General features: G+C 57.9%; 2 protein-coding genes across 2 annotated transcripts in view; one reads left to right on the top strand and one right to left on the bottom strand.

Moving 5' to 3' along the window:
- The window catches only part of ACOX3 (acyl-CoA oxidase 3, pristanoyl), a 922,607-nt gene that overhangs the window by 801,313 nt on the left and 105,112 nt on the right, over window positions 1-16,182 (top strand). The gene's annotated exons all lie outside the window — the stretch shown is intronic.
- Window positions 10,401-16,182, bottom strand: part of CPZ (carboxypeptidase Z) — a 16,073-nt gene continuing 10,291 nt past the window's right edge. The window contains exons 8-11 of the mRNA XM_029933159.1: window positions 15,157-15,543; window positions 14,358-14,526; window positions 11,068-11,167; window positions 10,401-10,866 (exon numbers count right to left, since the gene is read on the bottom strand). Of these exons, the coding sequence (XP_029789019.1) occupies window positions 10,505-10,866; window positions 11,068-11,167; window positions 14,358-14,526; window positions 15,157-15,543 (1,018 nt within the window). The 3' untranslated portion in view covers window positions 10,401-10,504. The remainder of the gene's footprint in view (window positions 10,867-11,067; window positions 11,168-14,357; window positions 14,527-15,156; window positions 15,544-16,182) is intronic.

The raw sequence follows: 16,182 nt of genomic DNA, 5'->3' as shown, positions 1-16,182 counted from the left end.
CTACAGACCCATGGCCTGGCAGGTGCCTTTGGCATTTACTGACACTTAGGTTTTGTTTTTCACTTTCCCAAATTTCCCAATTCTGAGATTGCCAGTGTTGAGGCTACATTGGAACCTCACCTACCACCCCCCACCCCACTGCTCTTCCTCTCACACACTATTCCCAGCCCTGCCAGAAGCCACAGAGCCCTGCAGCCTGGGGAAGGGGCCTAGCCGGTCCAACTGGAGGAAGGTCCAGTGAACCAAGGTGGTCAGCGCTCCCCTTCACAAGCTGGTCACAGTCCACGAGGCATGGTGAAGGGCTAAGGCCAGAGGTCGGTGGTCCCTCCCCAGGACGCTGAGCTGAGCGGGGCAGAGGCTGCCGACACTCATCTGGGGTCAGTACTCAGGCAGGCTGGCATTTCCACCGTGGGCATTCCAGGTCCTCCCGTGGACGTCAATGGTTTGAGTGTGGGTGCCTGGAAACGCACCTTAAATCCCCACACACCTGCCTGTAGCTTGTGGGGCAAGTTTAACTCCGAAAACTGAAGCATCAAAACCCAGGAGCTGTAGAGCCCGAGGCCTCACCTCCCTTTGTCTCTCAGGGCCCCAGGAAAGACAAAGACGGGGGTTTGGTGTGGGGTCTGTCATAGCCCACCACCAAGGACCCACGGGGCTCCTCATTTGCCTCCAAGATGCCCCTGCCCGCCAGTCTCAGTGGGGTGAGTGACTCACTGGGATCACTCTCTTTATTTTCTGTAGATAGGTGCTCATTCTCCCTCCTTTCTCTTTATAGAACAGGAATGGGGGGTGGGCGTAAACGTTTAGAACCGTCCTTTGAGGAAGTGAGTCTTCTCCAGGGGGAGCTGTGGAACTGGCTTCCTAAGTGAGTTTCCCAGGGCCCCGACGGGGAAGCACAGACGAGCCAATGGACCCAGAACAAGGCTTAAGAACACTGTCTACTGCTTCCTGATGGTCTCCTCTGAATCAGATGCCGCTCAGACTTGCTCATATATTCTCTCAAATTTCTTTTAATGTTTATTTACTTTTGAGACAGAAAGAGAGAGAGAGAGAGAGCGCGCGCGCGCGCGCGCGCGCGCGCATGAATGGGGGAGGGGCAGAGAGCAAAGGAGACACAGAATCTGAAGCAGGCTCCAGGCTCTGAAATGTCAGCATGGAGCCCGATGTGGGGCTTGAACCTACGAACCGTGAGGTCTTGACCTGATTTGAAGTCTGATGCTTAACCAACTGAGACCCCCAGGTGCCCCTTGCATATGTCCTCTTAGCTGCTTCTCATGACAACTGGTTGGCTAAGCATCTGAGAGTTGAACCAAAAACCATAAAATATCTAGGAATAAATCTAACCAAACAGGTGAAAAATCTATACACTGAAAATTGTAGGAAGCTTATGAAGGAAATTGAAGAAAAAAAAAGGAAAAAAAGGAAAAATATTCCATGGTCCTGGATAGGAAGAACAAATATTGTTAAAATGTCAATACTACCCAAAGCAATCTACATGTTCAATGTAATACCTATTAGAATAACACCAGCATTCTTCAAAGAGCTAGAACAAACAATCTTAAAATTTGTATGGAACCAGAAAAGACCACAAATAGCCAAAGCAATCTTGAAAAAAAAATCAGAGCTGGAGGCATCACAATCCCAGACTTCAAGCTGTATTACAAAGCTGTCATCATCAGGACAGTATGGTACCGGCACAAGAACAGACACTCAGATCAGTGGAACAGAATAGAGAACCCAGAAATGGACACACAAACAGTTGGCCAACCAATCCTGACAAAGCAGGAAAGAACATCCAATGGAATAAAGACAGTCTCTTCAGCAAGTGGTGCTGGGAAAACTGGACAGCGACGTGCAGAAAAATGAGCCTGGACCACTTTCTTACACCGCACACAAAAATAAACTTAAAATGGATCAAAGACCTAAATGTAAGACAGGAAGCCATCAAAATCCTCAAGGGGAAAACAGGCAACAACCTCTTTGACCTCGGCCACAGCAACTTCTTACTCGCCACGTCTCCAGAGGCAAGGGAAACAAAAGCAAATATGAACTGTTAGGACTCATCAAAATAAAAACTTCTGCACAGTGAAGGAAACAATCAGCAAAACTAAAAGGCAACTGGCAGAATAGGAGAAGATATTTGCAAACAACATAGGAGATAAAGGGCTAGTCTCCAAAATCTATAGAGAACTTATCAAACTCAACACCCAAGAAACAAATAATCCAGTGAAGAGATGGGAAAAAAACATGAGCAGACACTTTTCCAAAGAGGACATCCAGATGGCTAACGGACACATGAAAAGACGCTCAACGTCACTCATCGTCAGGGACACACAAATCAAACCCACACCGAGACACCACCGCACACCCGCCAGAACGGCTAACGTTAACAACCAGGCAACGACAGCGGTCGGCGAGGATGCGGAGAGAGAGGACCTCTGTCGCATGCTGGCGGGAACGCAGACTGCCGCAGCGGCTCCGGAAAACAGTGTGCAGGTTCCTCAAAAAATTAACAACAGAACTACCCTGTGGCCCAGCAATTGCACTACTAGGTATTTACCCAGGGGACACAGGGGGGCTGTTTCGAAGGGGCACGTGCACCCCAATGTTTACAGCAGCCGTATCGACAAGAGCCGAAGTGTGAAAAGAGCCCAAATGTCCATCAATGGATGAACGGATATTACTTGCAAATCAAAAAGAATGAAATCTCCCCGTTTGCAACTACATGGATGGAACTAGAGGGTATTATGCTACGTGAAATTAGTCAGAGAAAGACAAATATCATGTGACTGCGCTCACATGAGCACTTTAAGATACAAAACAGATGAACATAAGGGAAGGGAAGCAAAAATATTATAAAACCAGGGAGGAGGACGAACTATAGAGACTCTTAAATATGGAGAATGACAGAGGGTTGCTGGAGGGGTTGTGGGAGGGGGGACGGGCTAACATAAGGGGCATTAAGGAACCTACTCCTGAGCTCACTGTTGCAGTGTATGCTAACATGGGTGTAAATTAAAACTCAATCAATCAATCAAAGTTTGGACCCCCCCCCTCAAAAAAAGCGAATCCAAGTGTTGACTCAATAATTCAACCAACTACTACTACTGGACCTACTAAGTGCCCTACATGGAGCACTGAGACTGCAGGGGTGACACAGAAGCCAGGCTCTGAGGGTGTACGCACCTGTGCTCACACCCGTGCGACGGTTCCCTTTTTATTCCAGAAAGGATTTAGGACAGCTCTGGCCCAGCGGGTAACAGAGCTGCAAACAAAAGCCTGTGTCAAGGCAAGGTCAGCCCAGGAAATCGGGCCTAGAAGCCTTCGCCGTGGGTGGGGCTCCTCCAAGGGACATTTGTCGCCCCGGAAGTGACGCTCCCTCCAGCGAGAGAGGAGAGAAACAAGCCGGGCCCCAGCACAGGAGAGTCAGGGAGCAGAAGAAAAGTCACCAAGGAGACAGAGGCAGCGGAGAGGTTTCGGCAGGATGGTGCCCAGAGCCGACTCGAGTGCGCCCCGCCACGCAAGTCCCAGCGCCGTCACACCGGCCCCCTCCCTACTCCGCTACAAGAGGCAAACCCAGAGGACCGGCATGTCAGCGCTTGCTGGGCCGGCGTCGGTGCTGGGAACTTCTTTGTCTCTGACCCGGGAGTCTTGCGTCTCCTTCCAGCATCCGTGAAACAGTCACAAGCTAACTTGTTACTTTGTAATAAGGCAGCCTCCCAGACCCTGAGTGCTGGGAGGTGAGAGAGTGGCCCCTCGTCCGGGGACCGTGACTCCCGGCCGCCCACTGTGCTGGGGCCAGAGCGGCGGCCGCAGGAGGTGGGCACCGCTGCCCCAAGCTACCTGAGGCGATGGCTGCAGGTTCATTTCCCTCCTCCTCCTTCTCCTCCAGGTCTTCTCTCTGGCAGTGGTTCCAGAACAGTCGGCCACATTCTCCAGAATCAGTGGAGAAGGGTAGAGAGGCCACAGGAGTGGGCAGGACCTGCACCGGGTCCTGAGGGACAGGTCGAGGCCTTATCAGAGTCCTCTTCCTGTCAAATATTCCTTTTTTTAAGCATTTTTAAAAATGTTTATTTATTTTTGAGAGAGAGACAGAGCACAAGGAGGGAGGGGCAGAGACAGAAGGAGACACAGAATCTGAAGCAGCTCCAGGCCCCAAGCTGTCAGCATGGAGCCCGACATGGGGCTCGAACCCACAAACCACAAGATTGTGACCTGAGCCAAAATCAGACGCTTAACCGACGGAGCCCCCCAGGTGCTCCCGATCAAATACTCTCCAGGAGTCCTGACTTGGTAGCAAGCGCGTCCGGACTGCAGACAGCTCTCCGGTCCTCCAACCAGAGCTCTGACTTCCTCGTGGAATCCCGCACCCCAAGAAATGAGAGGTCCTCGTAAGCACCAGTGCAATCCGGCTCCCCGGGACCCCTGGCCGGCTGGACACCAGGGGCGCCCGGCAATCTGGGTGCAACAGTGTGGTTTCGCCTCAGCTAAGAGACGCAGACTGGCTAAGACAGACTCCGATTTTCTTTATTGAATTGGGCAATATTGGATTTATAGGACTCAACTTTCTGATGACAAAAGTGATCTGTGGGGCCAAATAAAGATGGACGAAGCTCAGAGCCAACTCGAAAGGCAATTTCGGCCATTAATCCGCCTCCCCGCTGCTTATCGCGCCCTGACATGGTGTCCTCTGCAAGGCTGGGACTCGAAGTGGCCTTTCGGATTTTTCTTAAGCTGACGTTAGAAAATTGTGTATAAATTTAATCTCGGCTAAAAGGTAAAGAGAGTCGACAGCCCAGGGCAAGGCTACCATCAGACAGCGATGGCCGAGCCTTATGTCCAATCAGACACAAACGAGGAGGGGAAACATGGTCTTCTCGACTAATCAAGTATATTTGAGTAATTGATCGTATATTATTATTGATGAAAGCCCATAATATGTGAGTTAGGAGGGAGTAGGTTCTCAAAAGATTAGATTTGTACACGAAAATGGAAGGAAAAAAACGACTCTCATAAAATCATTTGAGAGCAGTTTATGGTTTAATGCATGAGGGACGTGGACACTGGGCCCAAATGGCTTCTGTCGTCTGCCCGCCCGGGAAGAGGGGCGGTGGGGGGGGGGGAGCTCTGGGCAGAGGGCGGAGTCTGAGCCCAGGGGAGCTGGGGGCTGGGGGCTGTCCTGGGGAAGGGGGAGGTGTGGCCCAGCAACCGCCAAGGTCAGAGGGCAGCACCAGCAGCGCAGTTGGAGGAAGGAACGTGTCCCACTCAGGGAAGTGATTTCTCACCAAAGGAAAGATCTAGACACTGTGGCTTCTCTGGAGGACGGGCTTCCCGCCCCTGAGAGCATCAGAGGGACGGCTGGCAGGCCAGCTGTCAGGGACGTGGCGGCGGGGGCGCCGTTCGGACCCAGCGTCTCTGGAAGACCCTTGAGCTGGATTTCCAGAACGCGGCATGGAGGGCTGGGAGGAGCTGCGGACAGGGCAGAGCCCCTGCAGGGCCCAGGAGACGCGCCCCTGCAGCCCCAGCTCACCCGGCCCGCCGTGTCCTCCGGGGCTCCCTGCACCCCGCTCGCCCACCAAACCAGGAAGACAGGGCCAGGAGGTGACAGTGTCCTGCCTCCCGCCATCCCCCCGTGGATGCTGACATCCATCTGCACCCCTTTCCCTGCACTTGAGTCCCCCTCCACTCCCCCCTGCAGCCTCACAGGGGCTGAGACCCCAGGTGGAGACCGAGGACCCCATAGGGAAGAACCTTGCTGAGCCCCACCTCCAGGAAATGGGGCCCCCACTGACACCACCCCCTCCTCCACTGAGGCCCCCCACCTGTTTCTTCGTGGGCTCCCAGACGCACCTTCACCCCTGCCACGCCCACCCCGCCCCACTCGCCCCGCCCCACTCACACCCCGGACAAGCGGGCACCTTACACACCGCCCAAACCGGGGACCGGGCCATTCATTCTTGACTCATTCTTTATCCACATTCTCTCATCGGGGACTCGCCGGGCCCCGCAGTGCGGGGTGGACATCGTCTCCCACGGGCCCATGGAGCCCTGGGGGGCGCCGATGATGGGAGACAGAGCACAGAGAGGGGCAGCTGAGCACGGGCGAAGGGCTTGGGGCCCCCCCGCCCAGCGGCCGCAGCCTCGGGTCCTCAGCCTGGAGGTCCCATCGGACCATGGGCCACTCACACCTCCGCTGGGGCCACTCCTCCCCCTGAGCCTCCTCCCTGCGATAAAACTACGTGACATTAAAGTCACCATTCGAAGCATCTTGAAGTACACGATTCACTGGGTTTTAGTGTATTCACAGAGGTTCACGCCTGTCACCACTGTCTGCTTCCAGAACATTCCCATCTCCCCAGAGGACCCCGCGCACATCCCCTCCCTCTGCCTGGCCCCGACGGCCCCCTCCGTCCTGGGGCCTCGGTCCCTCCAAGGCAGCTGCTTCCTCTGGCTTTAATTTCCGTCACTTCGTCACTTACATTTGTACTTTTCTATTTTATGTATTGAATTTATGTTTTTCCTCTAGGCCTTCAATTTTATGACCATAGAATTCATATGAAATTTTCTTTTAAGTATTTTTAACTATTTATTTATTTTGAGAGAGAGAGAGAGGGAGAGAATGAGGGAGGGGCATGGGGGAGAGAGAGAGAGAGAGAGAGAGAGAGAGAGAGAGAGAGAGAGAGAGAATCCCAAGCAGGCTCCACGCTGTCAGCCCAGAGCCCGACTCGGGGCTTGAACTCATGAACTATGAGATCATGACCTGAGCCAAAATCAAGAGTCAGACACTCAACTGACTGAGCCGCTCAGGCATCCCTCCATTACGATATTTTAAATCTCTTCCAATTTTGTAGTTGTGTCTCTTTTCTCATTTCTAATAGTATTTTGCTTTATTTATTAATCAAGTTTATGAGAGATTTGTCTATTTCGTCACTCATCTTTTTAAATAACCAGCCCTGGGATTTATTAATATTTTCTACTGTTTAGGTCTGTTTGCTTTCTGTTTATTTAATTTTATCATTTGTCTCTACCATTTTCCTCTTCAGAGCTTGTAGATGAAAAAAAAATTTTTAATGTTTATTTTTGAGAGAGACAGAGTGTGAGCAGGGGAGGGGCAGAGAGAGAGGGAGACACAGAATTGGAAGCAGGTTCCATGCTCTGAGTTGTTAGCACAGAGCCTGACGCGGGGCTTGAACTCACAAACTGTGAGATCATGACCTGAGCCGAGGTCAGATGCTCAACTGACCAAGCCCCCCAGGCGCCCCAACTTGTAGATTGTTTAAACTGTGATGAGCCAGCCCTTGGTTTTCTGGGCATCTCAGCCTTTACACCCGTCTGGGCGCCCGCTGTCACCACGTGCCACCGAGGGTCTGTCATTCCCTCCAATGTTTACTCCAAGGAGGTGGTGTAGAGCCCAGCTGTCTCCCAAAGTCCATTCTCCCCTTTTGTTTCCATAACGGTTCCCTCCCCTTTCATGGAGCACACGCCCACCCAAGATTTAAAAAAAAACTACAACTCCCAGCATTCTTTGAGCCAGGCATGACCATGTGACCGAGCTCTGGCCAATGAGACGTGAGCAGACGGGTAGGGGCAAGGGTGGGGCACCCTCAGCCCAGGATGTGGAGCAGCAAGTGGATGGAGCTGGGGTCTCCCACCACCGCCCAGCCCAGACCTGTGTCTTGGAATTGAACTTCCTCCGTGCTAAGCTCCGTCTGTCGGTTCTCCGCGGGCAGCTGAATCCCTTCTCTAAGACAACGTGTCGGTTAAGAGAGTGCCTCACTTCCCAAATGGTAAAGGGGTGTTTCTGGGGGGGAAGCAGGCGGAAGCTGTCAAAACACCCTTATTTCTCATTTTCCTAGACTATGGCCAGAGATCAGCTCGAACTTTTCTGTTTTTCTTAAGGTTTCCTTTGAGACTAAGTACATTAACGATTTTTATAAACACTCAATGGGTCTTGAAAAGAATGTGTAATCTCTCTCTCTCTCTCTCTTTTTTTTTTTTTACAAAACAGCACATTTGTTATTTATTTTTTTGATTTCTAAAATTTGTTCTTAAGAACTGATCAAGGCCGGGAAAACACCACGTTTCGGGCTAAAGCGACACGGGAAAAACCGACCGTGATGCTCAAAAAGGCAGCTCTCAGCTGAGAGATGGGAACGTGAGAAAAAAATGTTAGCATTGGACAATGTTTTTCTTTATTCCCTATCCTGTTCCAAACAGGGTTTAACGGGGCTTAAAAATAGCCAACTTTCTTCAGCGCGTGATCTCCATTTGAGGTGAGCCAGGTCTCCTGTGCTTTCCTTAACCCGCGTTAACGCACACCGACTTCCCCACTAGACTGGTCTGATCCTGGAAACGGCCCGCTGCCGTTCCTACCGGAATCCCGCTTGGCTACGTCCTTCTCGTGTTTAAAGAACTGGGCTTTAGGTCATTAGCTGCTAGGTTGATTAGGGTAATGCAGACTTCCTGTTCCATCTTTATAAACATGCCTTTCCGTCCCACTTAATGCCTTTGGTCCTCAGTTCCACTCCTGGGCTGCGGACGGAGCCCCGGGCTCCTGGGAATCTGCATTTCTTGGCTTCTCTTCCACACCCTTTACCACTTCTCTGCAAGCATGTTCTAATTTAAAATACACACTGTCCTTTTTAATTTTTGACCTGCGTTTTATTCCTTCCGTGCTCCTTGTTTTCCTTGCTGTGTGACTTTTTCCTGCCTGACTTTGATTACAGTCCACGATGGTATTCTCCATGGTGGCATCCGAGAGGGGCACTGGGCTCTCCTCCAATAAGGGCCACCTCCCCTTTCCTGTCTCCAGCTCAAACCACAAGCTCTGCTGTAAGGACACCCACCAGCGGTGGCACCCGGTGCCTACATGCTCCCTTTGAGTCCCTCCACTGCCATGCGGAGAGCTGGCCCCCAGAGGAGGGACATGCCAGCTCCCACAGCCAGGGCTACCGGGCAGGCCCTGGGGAGGACTTCCTGTCCCCTGCTTCGCACTGAATCCCGAGGTCCCCACTGCTCTGACATCTCCTTCCGTCTCCTTCCGCAGGTGAGGCGGCAGGGTTGGGGACCCCGAAGGCTGTAGGGTGTCTGACAAACACTCCAGGTCACACTCGCTCTGTGACCCGCAGTCTCCAGGCCAGATGGAGGACGCGAAGACACCCACGCCCCCGGCCCACCCCCCAGTGCTGGGGGCGCACCTGCTCCTCTGGCTCGCCCCGGAAGCCTTTGAGATGGCACAGGCGGATGTGCTGGTGTGCGGGTGAGGGTCACGCCAGTGTTCGGCCGGGGCCAAGGCACCGCTCAAATGGGATTTCCCCGCCAGAGGGTCCAGGGCCAGGACACGAGAGCAAGGGGCCCACTGGCGCCGCCAGGAGCAAGCCAGGAGCCTGCCGCGCTGCAGACAATCCTTCCATTGTGGCTGAACCGTGTTCCCCCAGGAGTTACGTATGGAATTCCTAACTTCCAGTATCTGTGAACGTGACTGTACTTAGAGTCGGGGTCTTTCTGGACGTGATCAAATGAAACTGAGCCTGTTAGGGTGGTTGGCCCTGCTCCAATGTGACTGACGTCCTCATAGACGGGAAGTCTGGGCAGAATGGCCGAAGCGCACAGAAGATAGTGTGAAGACACGAGGCGAAGCCAAGGACCCGGGCCGGAGCACATCCCCCCTCACGGCCCCACAGGGAACCGGCCCTGTGTCCACACCGTGATCTCGGGCGCCCACTCTCCAGCACTGTGAGACAGCAGATCTCGGTGGCCTGGGCCGCAGCCTGGGGGACTTTGTTACGCAGCCCTAGCTGACCGGCACACTTTCCTTGCGGCCTGCTCTGATAGGCCTCCTGCTCCCTGCCTGACCGATCCTAGGACCCACACACCCACGGGCGATAGAGAGGCGGACCAGGAGGGTCCTGCAGGGAGGGTGGGGCCCTGGGGGGGGGGGTCTCGGGACCTGAGTTGGTGGCATCATGAGGAGGAGGAAGGGGCGAGGGAGACATTTCCTCCTGGAAGCAAGGCCCCATCAAAGCCAAGTGTGACCTCTGGGTGACGCTTGGCCTCGGAGGCTCTTGGCAACCCTCCTGCCTGTGAGGCCTTGGCCCCTGCCCGGGAGGTCACCTACTGCCCACCCACTGCCCCCAGACATGCAGGCCTGAGCCACGGGACCCAGAGTCGCCGCTCCTGCAGGCAGGCCCTGGAGCCCCCTCCCCACGTGTGACCTTGGCAGGTCACGTCCCCTGCTGAGCTTCCGTGTCCCCGTCTGTGAAGTGAAGGCCCTTCTTGCTTCAAGGCCTCAGGGTCCAGCTCCTCTCCTGGCCGCCTATGGGACCGCGGGGCCCCCCGTCGCCCTCCCTGGGCCGGGTCCGTTTCTTCCCCCCGGCAGGTGCCTTTCATCACGGCCGAAGGTGAATAAAATGACTTTAATAAACCAGAAAGAGCTTTCCAGGGTGTCTTCAGAAGACAGAATGAAGAGTGCGGAGCCCGGGCCGGAGGGTGGGGGCGGTGGCCCCTAGTACTTGAGCAGCCAGCGAGGTCTGTGGTGGCTCAGTGACGTGAAGTAGGCCCACCACCAGGGCTTGCCGCCGGCAGAGGGCTGCCTCCGCGCCCCGAGGGGCTCCTGGGGCTCCTGGGGCTCCCCGTACTGGCCGGGGCCTCCCAGCGGGTCTCGGACTCCAGACCCGCCTCTCCGCGGCCCAGGGAGGGACTTCCTGGGTCTGGTCCCCAGGGGCTGGAGGATGAAGTCCACGCGGCCGGCCCTCTTCATCCGGGCGGGGATGGTGACCTTCTTGATGACCTTGGAGTAGCCGGGGGCTTGAGCTATGACGATGTGGGAGCCCGGGGGCAGCAGCCTCCAGTAGTCCCCGTCCGGCGCTGCGGACCAGCAGAGCACACGTGATTCACAGACCCGCACTTGGAGCTGGCTCGGAGTGCCGGCACCGGGGGCCCAGGGGCATCGGCCAGGAGGGAAGGCCGCAGCCTGGGCACTGGCCAGGGTGTCCCTCCCACCCCGTCCGCCCCTCTGAGGGCTCTCAGGAGCCAGCCACCGTGGCGCACGCCCGGGAAGGCGCCCACCTGTGGTGATGTCATGGCGGATGCCCTTGACCAAAATCCGGGCATTTTTGACCGGCTTGCCAAACTTGTCCATCACCACACCTTTGATGCCGCGGTGCACCTGCGGAGACCAGGGGTGAGGCCACGGCTATGACGCGCGCGCTCTGGAGAGCCCGGGAGCCGCCCCCCCCCGCCGCCCCCCGCCCCAGCCAGCTCCCCTGTCCTCAGAGCCGGGGTCTCCGGGGAAATCGGCCTGGCAGACTCAGCTCTGTACTGCCTGCCTTGCTTTCTCAAGTCGCTCCCCTCTCTGGGCCTTGGTTTCCTCATCTGTGAAACGGGGTGACCAGTGAGCCCCGCTCAGGGCTTGTGAACAACCCACAGGTGCTCTGTTCGAAGGTCCAGTGACCCCCTCTCCTGGGCCAGGAGCGTCAGGAGAAAACCGTCAGGCAGACCAGAATGGCTGCTGCCACTGTTCTCTGAGCCCGTGCGCGGGGACCCGGGCCCCAGGCGTGGACCCGGCAGTCAGCCCCCCGGGGCCACCGACCTCGCTCTGGTCCCAGACCAGCTACCGCGCATTGCAGCCCCTTCTCCCATCTGTAAAATGGGGCAACGGGGCCAGCAACCCACACACACAAGGTCCAGCGACAGCCAGGATGGGGGACCTGCCCACCCCCAGTGGGAACTGGTCCAGACACGGCAAAGTAGGGGCGGATGCCCAACGTGCCTGCGCACACGCGGCCTTCAGAGGAGGAAGCTGCACGTGCCTCAAGGAGCCCCCAGCGCTGCCTGGACCCTTTACACTCTTCCTCTAAAAATGTCCACAATCACGGGGCACCCAGGGGGTTCCATCGGTTAAGCGTCCGGCTTCGGCTCAGGTCATGATCTCACGGTTCGTGGGTTCGAGTCCCGCGTCGGGCTCTGTGCTGACAGCCCGGAGCCTAGAGCTGCTTCGGATTCTGCGTCTCCCCCTCTCTCTGCCCCTCCCCTGCTCACACTGTCTCTCTGCCCCTCCCCTGCTCACGCTGTCTCTCTCTGCCCCTCCCCTGTGCACACTGTCTCTGTCTCTCAAAAATAAATGTTTAAAAAATGTTTTTTAAATGTCGACAATCAGCAGGCAACCCCCCCCCCTTGCTCCACTGTGCTGAAACCAACGTAGGGCCCGCAGGTGACTGGGCGGGAGGGGAGACCGTGCGCTGAGATGCGCTCCCCGGGAAGCCGCTCCCCACACCGGCAGTGCCCCCCCAGGCCCCCGAGCCTCCGTCCCGCCCCTCCTCAGCTCAGAACACCCCGCCAGCTCCTGCACTGGCCTGTTCCTCTCCTCCACACGCTCTTCCTCCAGGAAGCCCTCCTTGATGACTGGCCACAGCACGGGCCTCCCCTGGGGTCCCCAGTTGCAGGCTTCCACTCTCCCAGCCTTGTTCTGCCTTCCCGACCTCCCCACCCCCCCGACCTGGAGAGCAGACACACAGTAGGGCCTCATTTCACATCAGCTTGCGTGGGTCAGATGTGGCTCTGTCCTCGCTGTCGGGCTGAGGGGTGGCCTCCAGGCAGACCCCGGCGGTCTCCAGCAGGGAGGCGCGGCCGCACGCCCCTCTCCAGACTTGGGAGACGCAGACCCCCAGCAGGGGCCTGGCCAGGATCACCGGGAAGAAGGCGTCCCCAGGCCATGCAGGCTCGATCCTTATCAGGAGCCCCCGCCGAGTCGTCCTCCCTGGGGGGCACCAGCCGCGCCCGGCGGCGGTGCCAGGCTCACTACTAAATCTTTATGCCCCGAGACTTCACATGCAATAACCACAGAGCAATTCCAGCTCCATTTAAGGCTCCTTAAAACTCATTTCCACCAGACGGCCGTAAAACGGAATGAGCTAGCGGTCTGGCCCAACCGTTACCCGCCCCACGCGGCCAGGGGTCGCCGGCGCGGCCACGAACCAGAGGCTCAGCCCGCGCAGACGGCATCCAGCTCTCTGGGCTTCGCTTTTTTCCCCCTTATTTTGTAGCAGCTGCTGATCCAGGAGGCTCTGCTTGGTTCTTGCCTGGAGGAAGGTTCCTGATCTTTCTAGAAAGGATTTGTCGACAGGACCGAGGTTTGGGGCAGGCAGATCTGAGTTTGAGGTCTGGCCAGTCGCGAGGTGACACCGGACAGGCCTTGTCACCGTCTGACTGTCTCCTCCTCTGGCTTTCTCACAGGCACTGAGGGCCAGGCGCCACCCGGCAACCCCAGACCCACGCCGCCCCTCTGCCAGGGACGTGGGGCAGCCCCGCCGGGACTGGCGTCAAGGCTCAGCGCCCTGTGTGGAGCGTCAGCTGTGAAGTGCTGTGCACACATCCCCTCGGCGCCCCCTTGGGGCAACGCTGTCTCCCCCTCAGGGCTGGCTTCTCACCAGGACATGTGCCAATGTGCCACTCGCCCGAGTCGGAAACGGTCAGGAAAAGTCACAGCGGCGTCTGCAGACCCTCCCGTGTTCCTGTCGCATGTGGCCACCTCCCACGGACCCCCATCCCGCTCCTGAGATGGGAGCCCCGCCAGCAGGCAGGACTGGGGGAGGCAGGGGACACTGGCGCCGGATCCCCACATGGTCCCCACACCATGGGGAGACTGCTCCCGGGTCCGGTGAGCATTCCAGGCACTGTCACGCTGCTCTCCACCTATTTCTGGGTGACCTTGGCCCCAGGACGGAAGCCCTCAGTCCGGCTGTCCCACCCCTCCTCCGGCAGCCGGCGCCCTCTCTTTTGAGCCGGGGGGGCACACAGGCTCTAAGCCCTGGACCTCACAGACCTCCTGCTGCCCAGAATATCTCCCTCGGGCCTCCCCCCAACCCAGTGCCCACTCCATTCCCACGTCCATGCCACCCTGTGGCCCAGTACCCACTCCACACCCACGACCACACTCCCCCGTGGCGTGGGCGTCCTCACACGCTGCCCCCTCTGCCTGTGCTCCCCCATCACCCAGCTCCTCCTACTTCTTCAAGATGCAGCCCATGCCACCTCCTCCAGGAAGCCCCATGGCCTCCCAGCTGGGTCAGGTGCCGTCCCTGGGCTGCCTTGGTCCTGCATTCCCCTTCTTCAGTGGTGCCCCGTCAGGCCACGCAGCCTCTATATCCCAGGGACCCCAAAACACCCCAGGGCTGGGCCTACAGGAGAAGCCGTGTCCAGTGAATAAATGCATGGCTAACTAATAATCAGGTGTGGCCACACAAATCCATGAGCCTCGGGGCCGCTGAGGGGCCGCTGAGGGGCCGTGAGTCCGGCCCTCCCCCACACCAGGCCGGGCTGCCCGGGACTCCCATCCCCCACCCCAGGCCGGGGCTCACCATCTCCACGAAGTTCAGGAGGGGCTCCTTGTTGTGCTGCCAGATGGTGTAGAGGGCCTCCTCGGGGGGGAACTTCACGCAGCCCAGCTCCACCGTGATCTCGAAGCAGTTGCTGTGCAGGTAGTTGAAGTCGGACATGCCTGCGGGGCAGGGGCGGCCTGAGCGCTGCCTGAACGGGCATCCGCCTGACCGGCGCTGGACGCCCCTGAGCGGGAGTGGCCGCTACCCCACCGTACAGATGAGCACACTGAGGCGCGGGGCCCCCTGTCCTGCGTGCTGGTGTCCAGCAGAGGCACAGCGAGCCTGCGGTGGCCACAGACCCAAGCCTCTGCGCCCCGCCCCCCTGCCGGCCTGGACCCCAGTGACCGTCCCATGAACAGCCTGGGGGACAGCGTCCTCTTGGCTCCGTTTCCAGGGAGAACACAGGCTTAGCAAGGCTGGAAACCCGCCAATCAAGGGGCAGAGAGAGAGGCTTCGAGAAGCCCAGGCGGACCGCCAACCACACATTTGTGCCCTCCGCCCTATCTGCTTCTGGGTTTCTAGACCAATAGATGCTCCGAGGGTCCTCAGGGCACCCAGGGGGCAGCCCCGTGGCGGGAGCAGAGGGGCGCCCCCATCCTCTGGAAGTCAGGGTCTCCTCTGGGCTCGGGGAAGCCAGTGGCCCCCGGCACAGACTTGACCTTCCCCATCCAAAGGGCAGCCGCACCCCAGCCCACTGGCCCCTCTGCTCTTGGCCCGGCCCCACTTTCCCTGCAGGAGGCTGCTTGCCTCTCCCAGCCCCTCCCAGGCTCACTCCTACCCTGTGGCTCCTTTGTGGACCCCAGAAATGGGGTCGTGCCCCAGACTGGAGGGGGAGTCAAGGAAACATGCCCCTGGGCTCTGGGACGTGGAGAAGCTGCCTGTGCCCCGGGGGTCACGGGCAGGAGGGGACAGTTCGCTGAGCAGGGGGCGAATGGGCTCTGGAGCCAGAGCCCAAGAGGCCGTGCTGCCTGCCCGCAGCTGGGCCCGCCGTGTGGTCCCAGAGCCGATGCCCGTGCCCTGGGTGCCCTGGGCCCTTCTCTGGCCTGAGCCCGGTCTCCTCACCTGCCACGTGTCACATACAAGTGTCGTGCCAGCGTAGAGGGGTGGCAGCAGAGCGTGGGGGCCTGAGGTCGCGGCCGGCGGTGCCAGGCGCAGCCCCACCGCTCTGTGTGGGACCCCCCGGCACGGCTTAGCCAACAGTGCCACAGTGCAAGTGCGGCAAACTTTTAGTGTAAGTATACTCCATGCAGAATTTGGGATATACTTACACAGTACCAAAAATTCTTCATTATTTCTCTGAAATTTAAGTTTAACTGGAGTCCTTCGTTCCCTGGGGCACCCCCTCCTTATCCCCCGAGGGGCAGAAAAGACTTGGTCACAGAATTATGGAGTGTCTGTGCCCATGAACGACACTGCAGAAATGGCAGGGGGACTGGAGACCAGCTGTGCACACCGGCCACCTGCAGCTTCCCGGGGGGGGGGGCAGAACTAAAGCCAGACCCCCCCCTTACCCTCACGTGCGCTGAGCCCTCTCCCCAGGGTGGGGGCCACCAGAGCACACGCCCCAGAATCCGCTGCCCAGAGAGAGCTGGGGACGGGAGGGCCACTCCCTCCAGCCCCTCCCCTCCCCATCCCCTGCCTCCCAGCCCCTCCCCTGCCCCTCCCACAGCCCCTCTGCCCTCCTCTCCCCCATCCTGCTCCAGCCCCTCCCCAACCTCTCCCTCCCACATCTTCCCTCAGCTCCCCCCTCTCCACTCTCAGCCCTCCTCCCCGCCCCCCGCCCCTCCCCAGCCTGCCCACACCC

Source organism: Suricata suricatta, chromosome 1 (genome assembly GCF_006229205.1).
Source record: "Suricata suricatta isolate VVHF042 chromosome 1, meerkat_22Aug2017_6uvM2_HiC, whole genome shotgun sequence".
In the NCBI taxonomy this organism is placed as follows: Eukaryota; Metazoa; Chordata; class Mammalia; order Carnivora; family Herpestidae; genus Suricata; species Suricata suricatta.
This window is presented reverse-complemented; position numbering and strand designations above follow the sequence as displayed.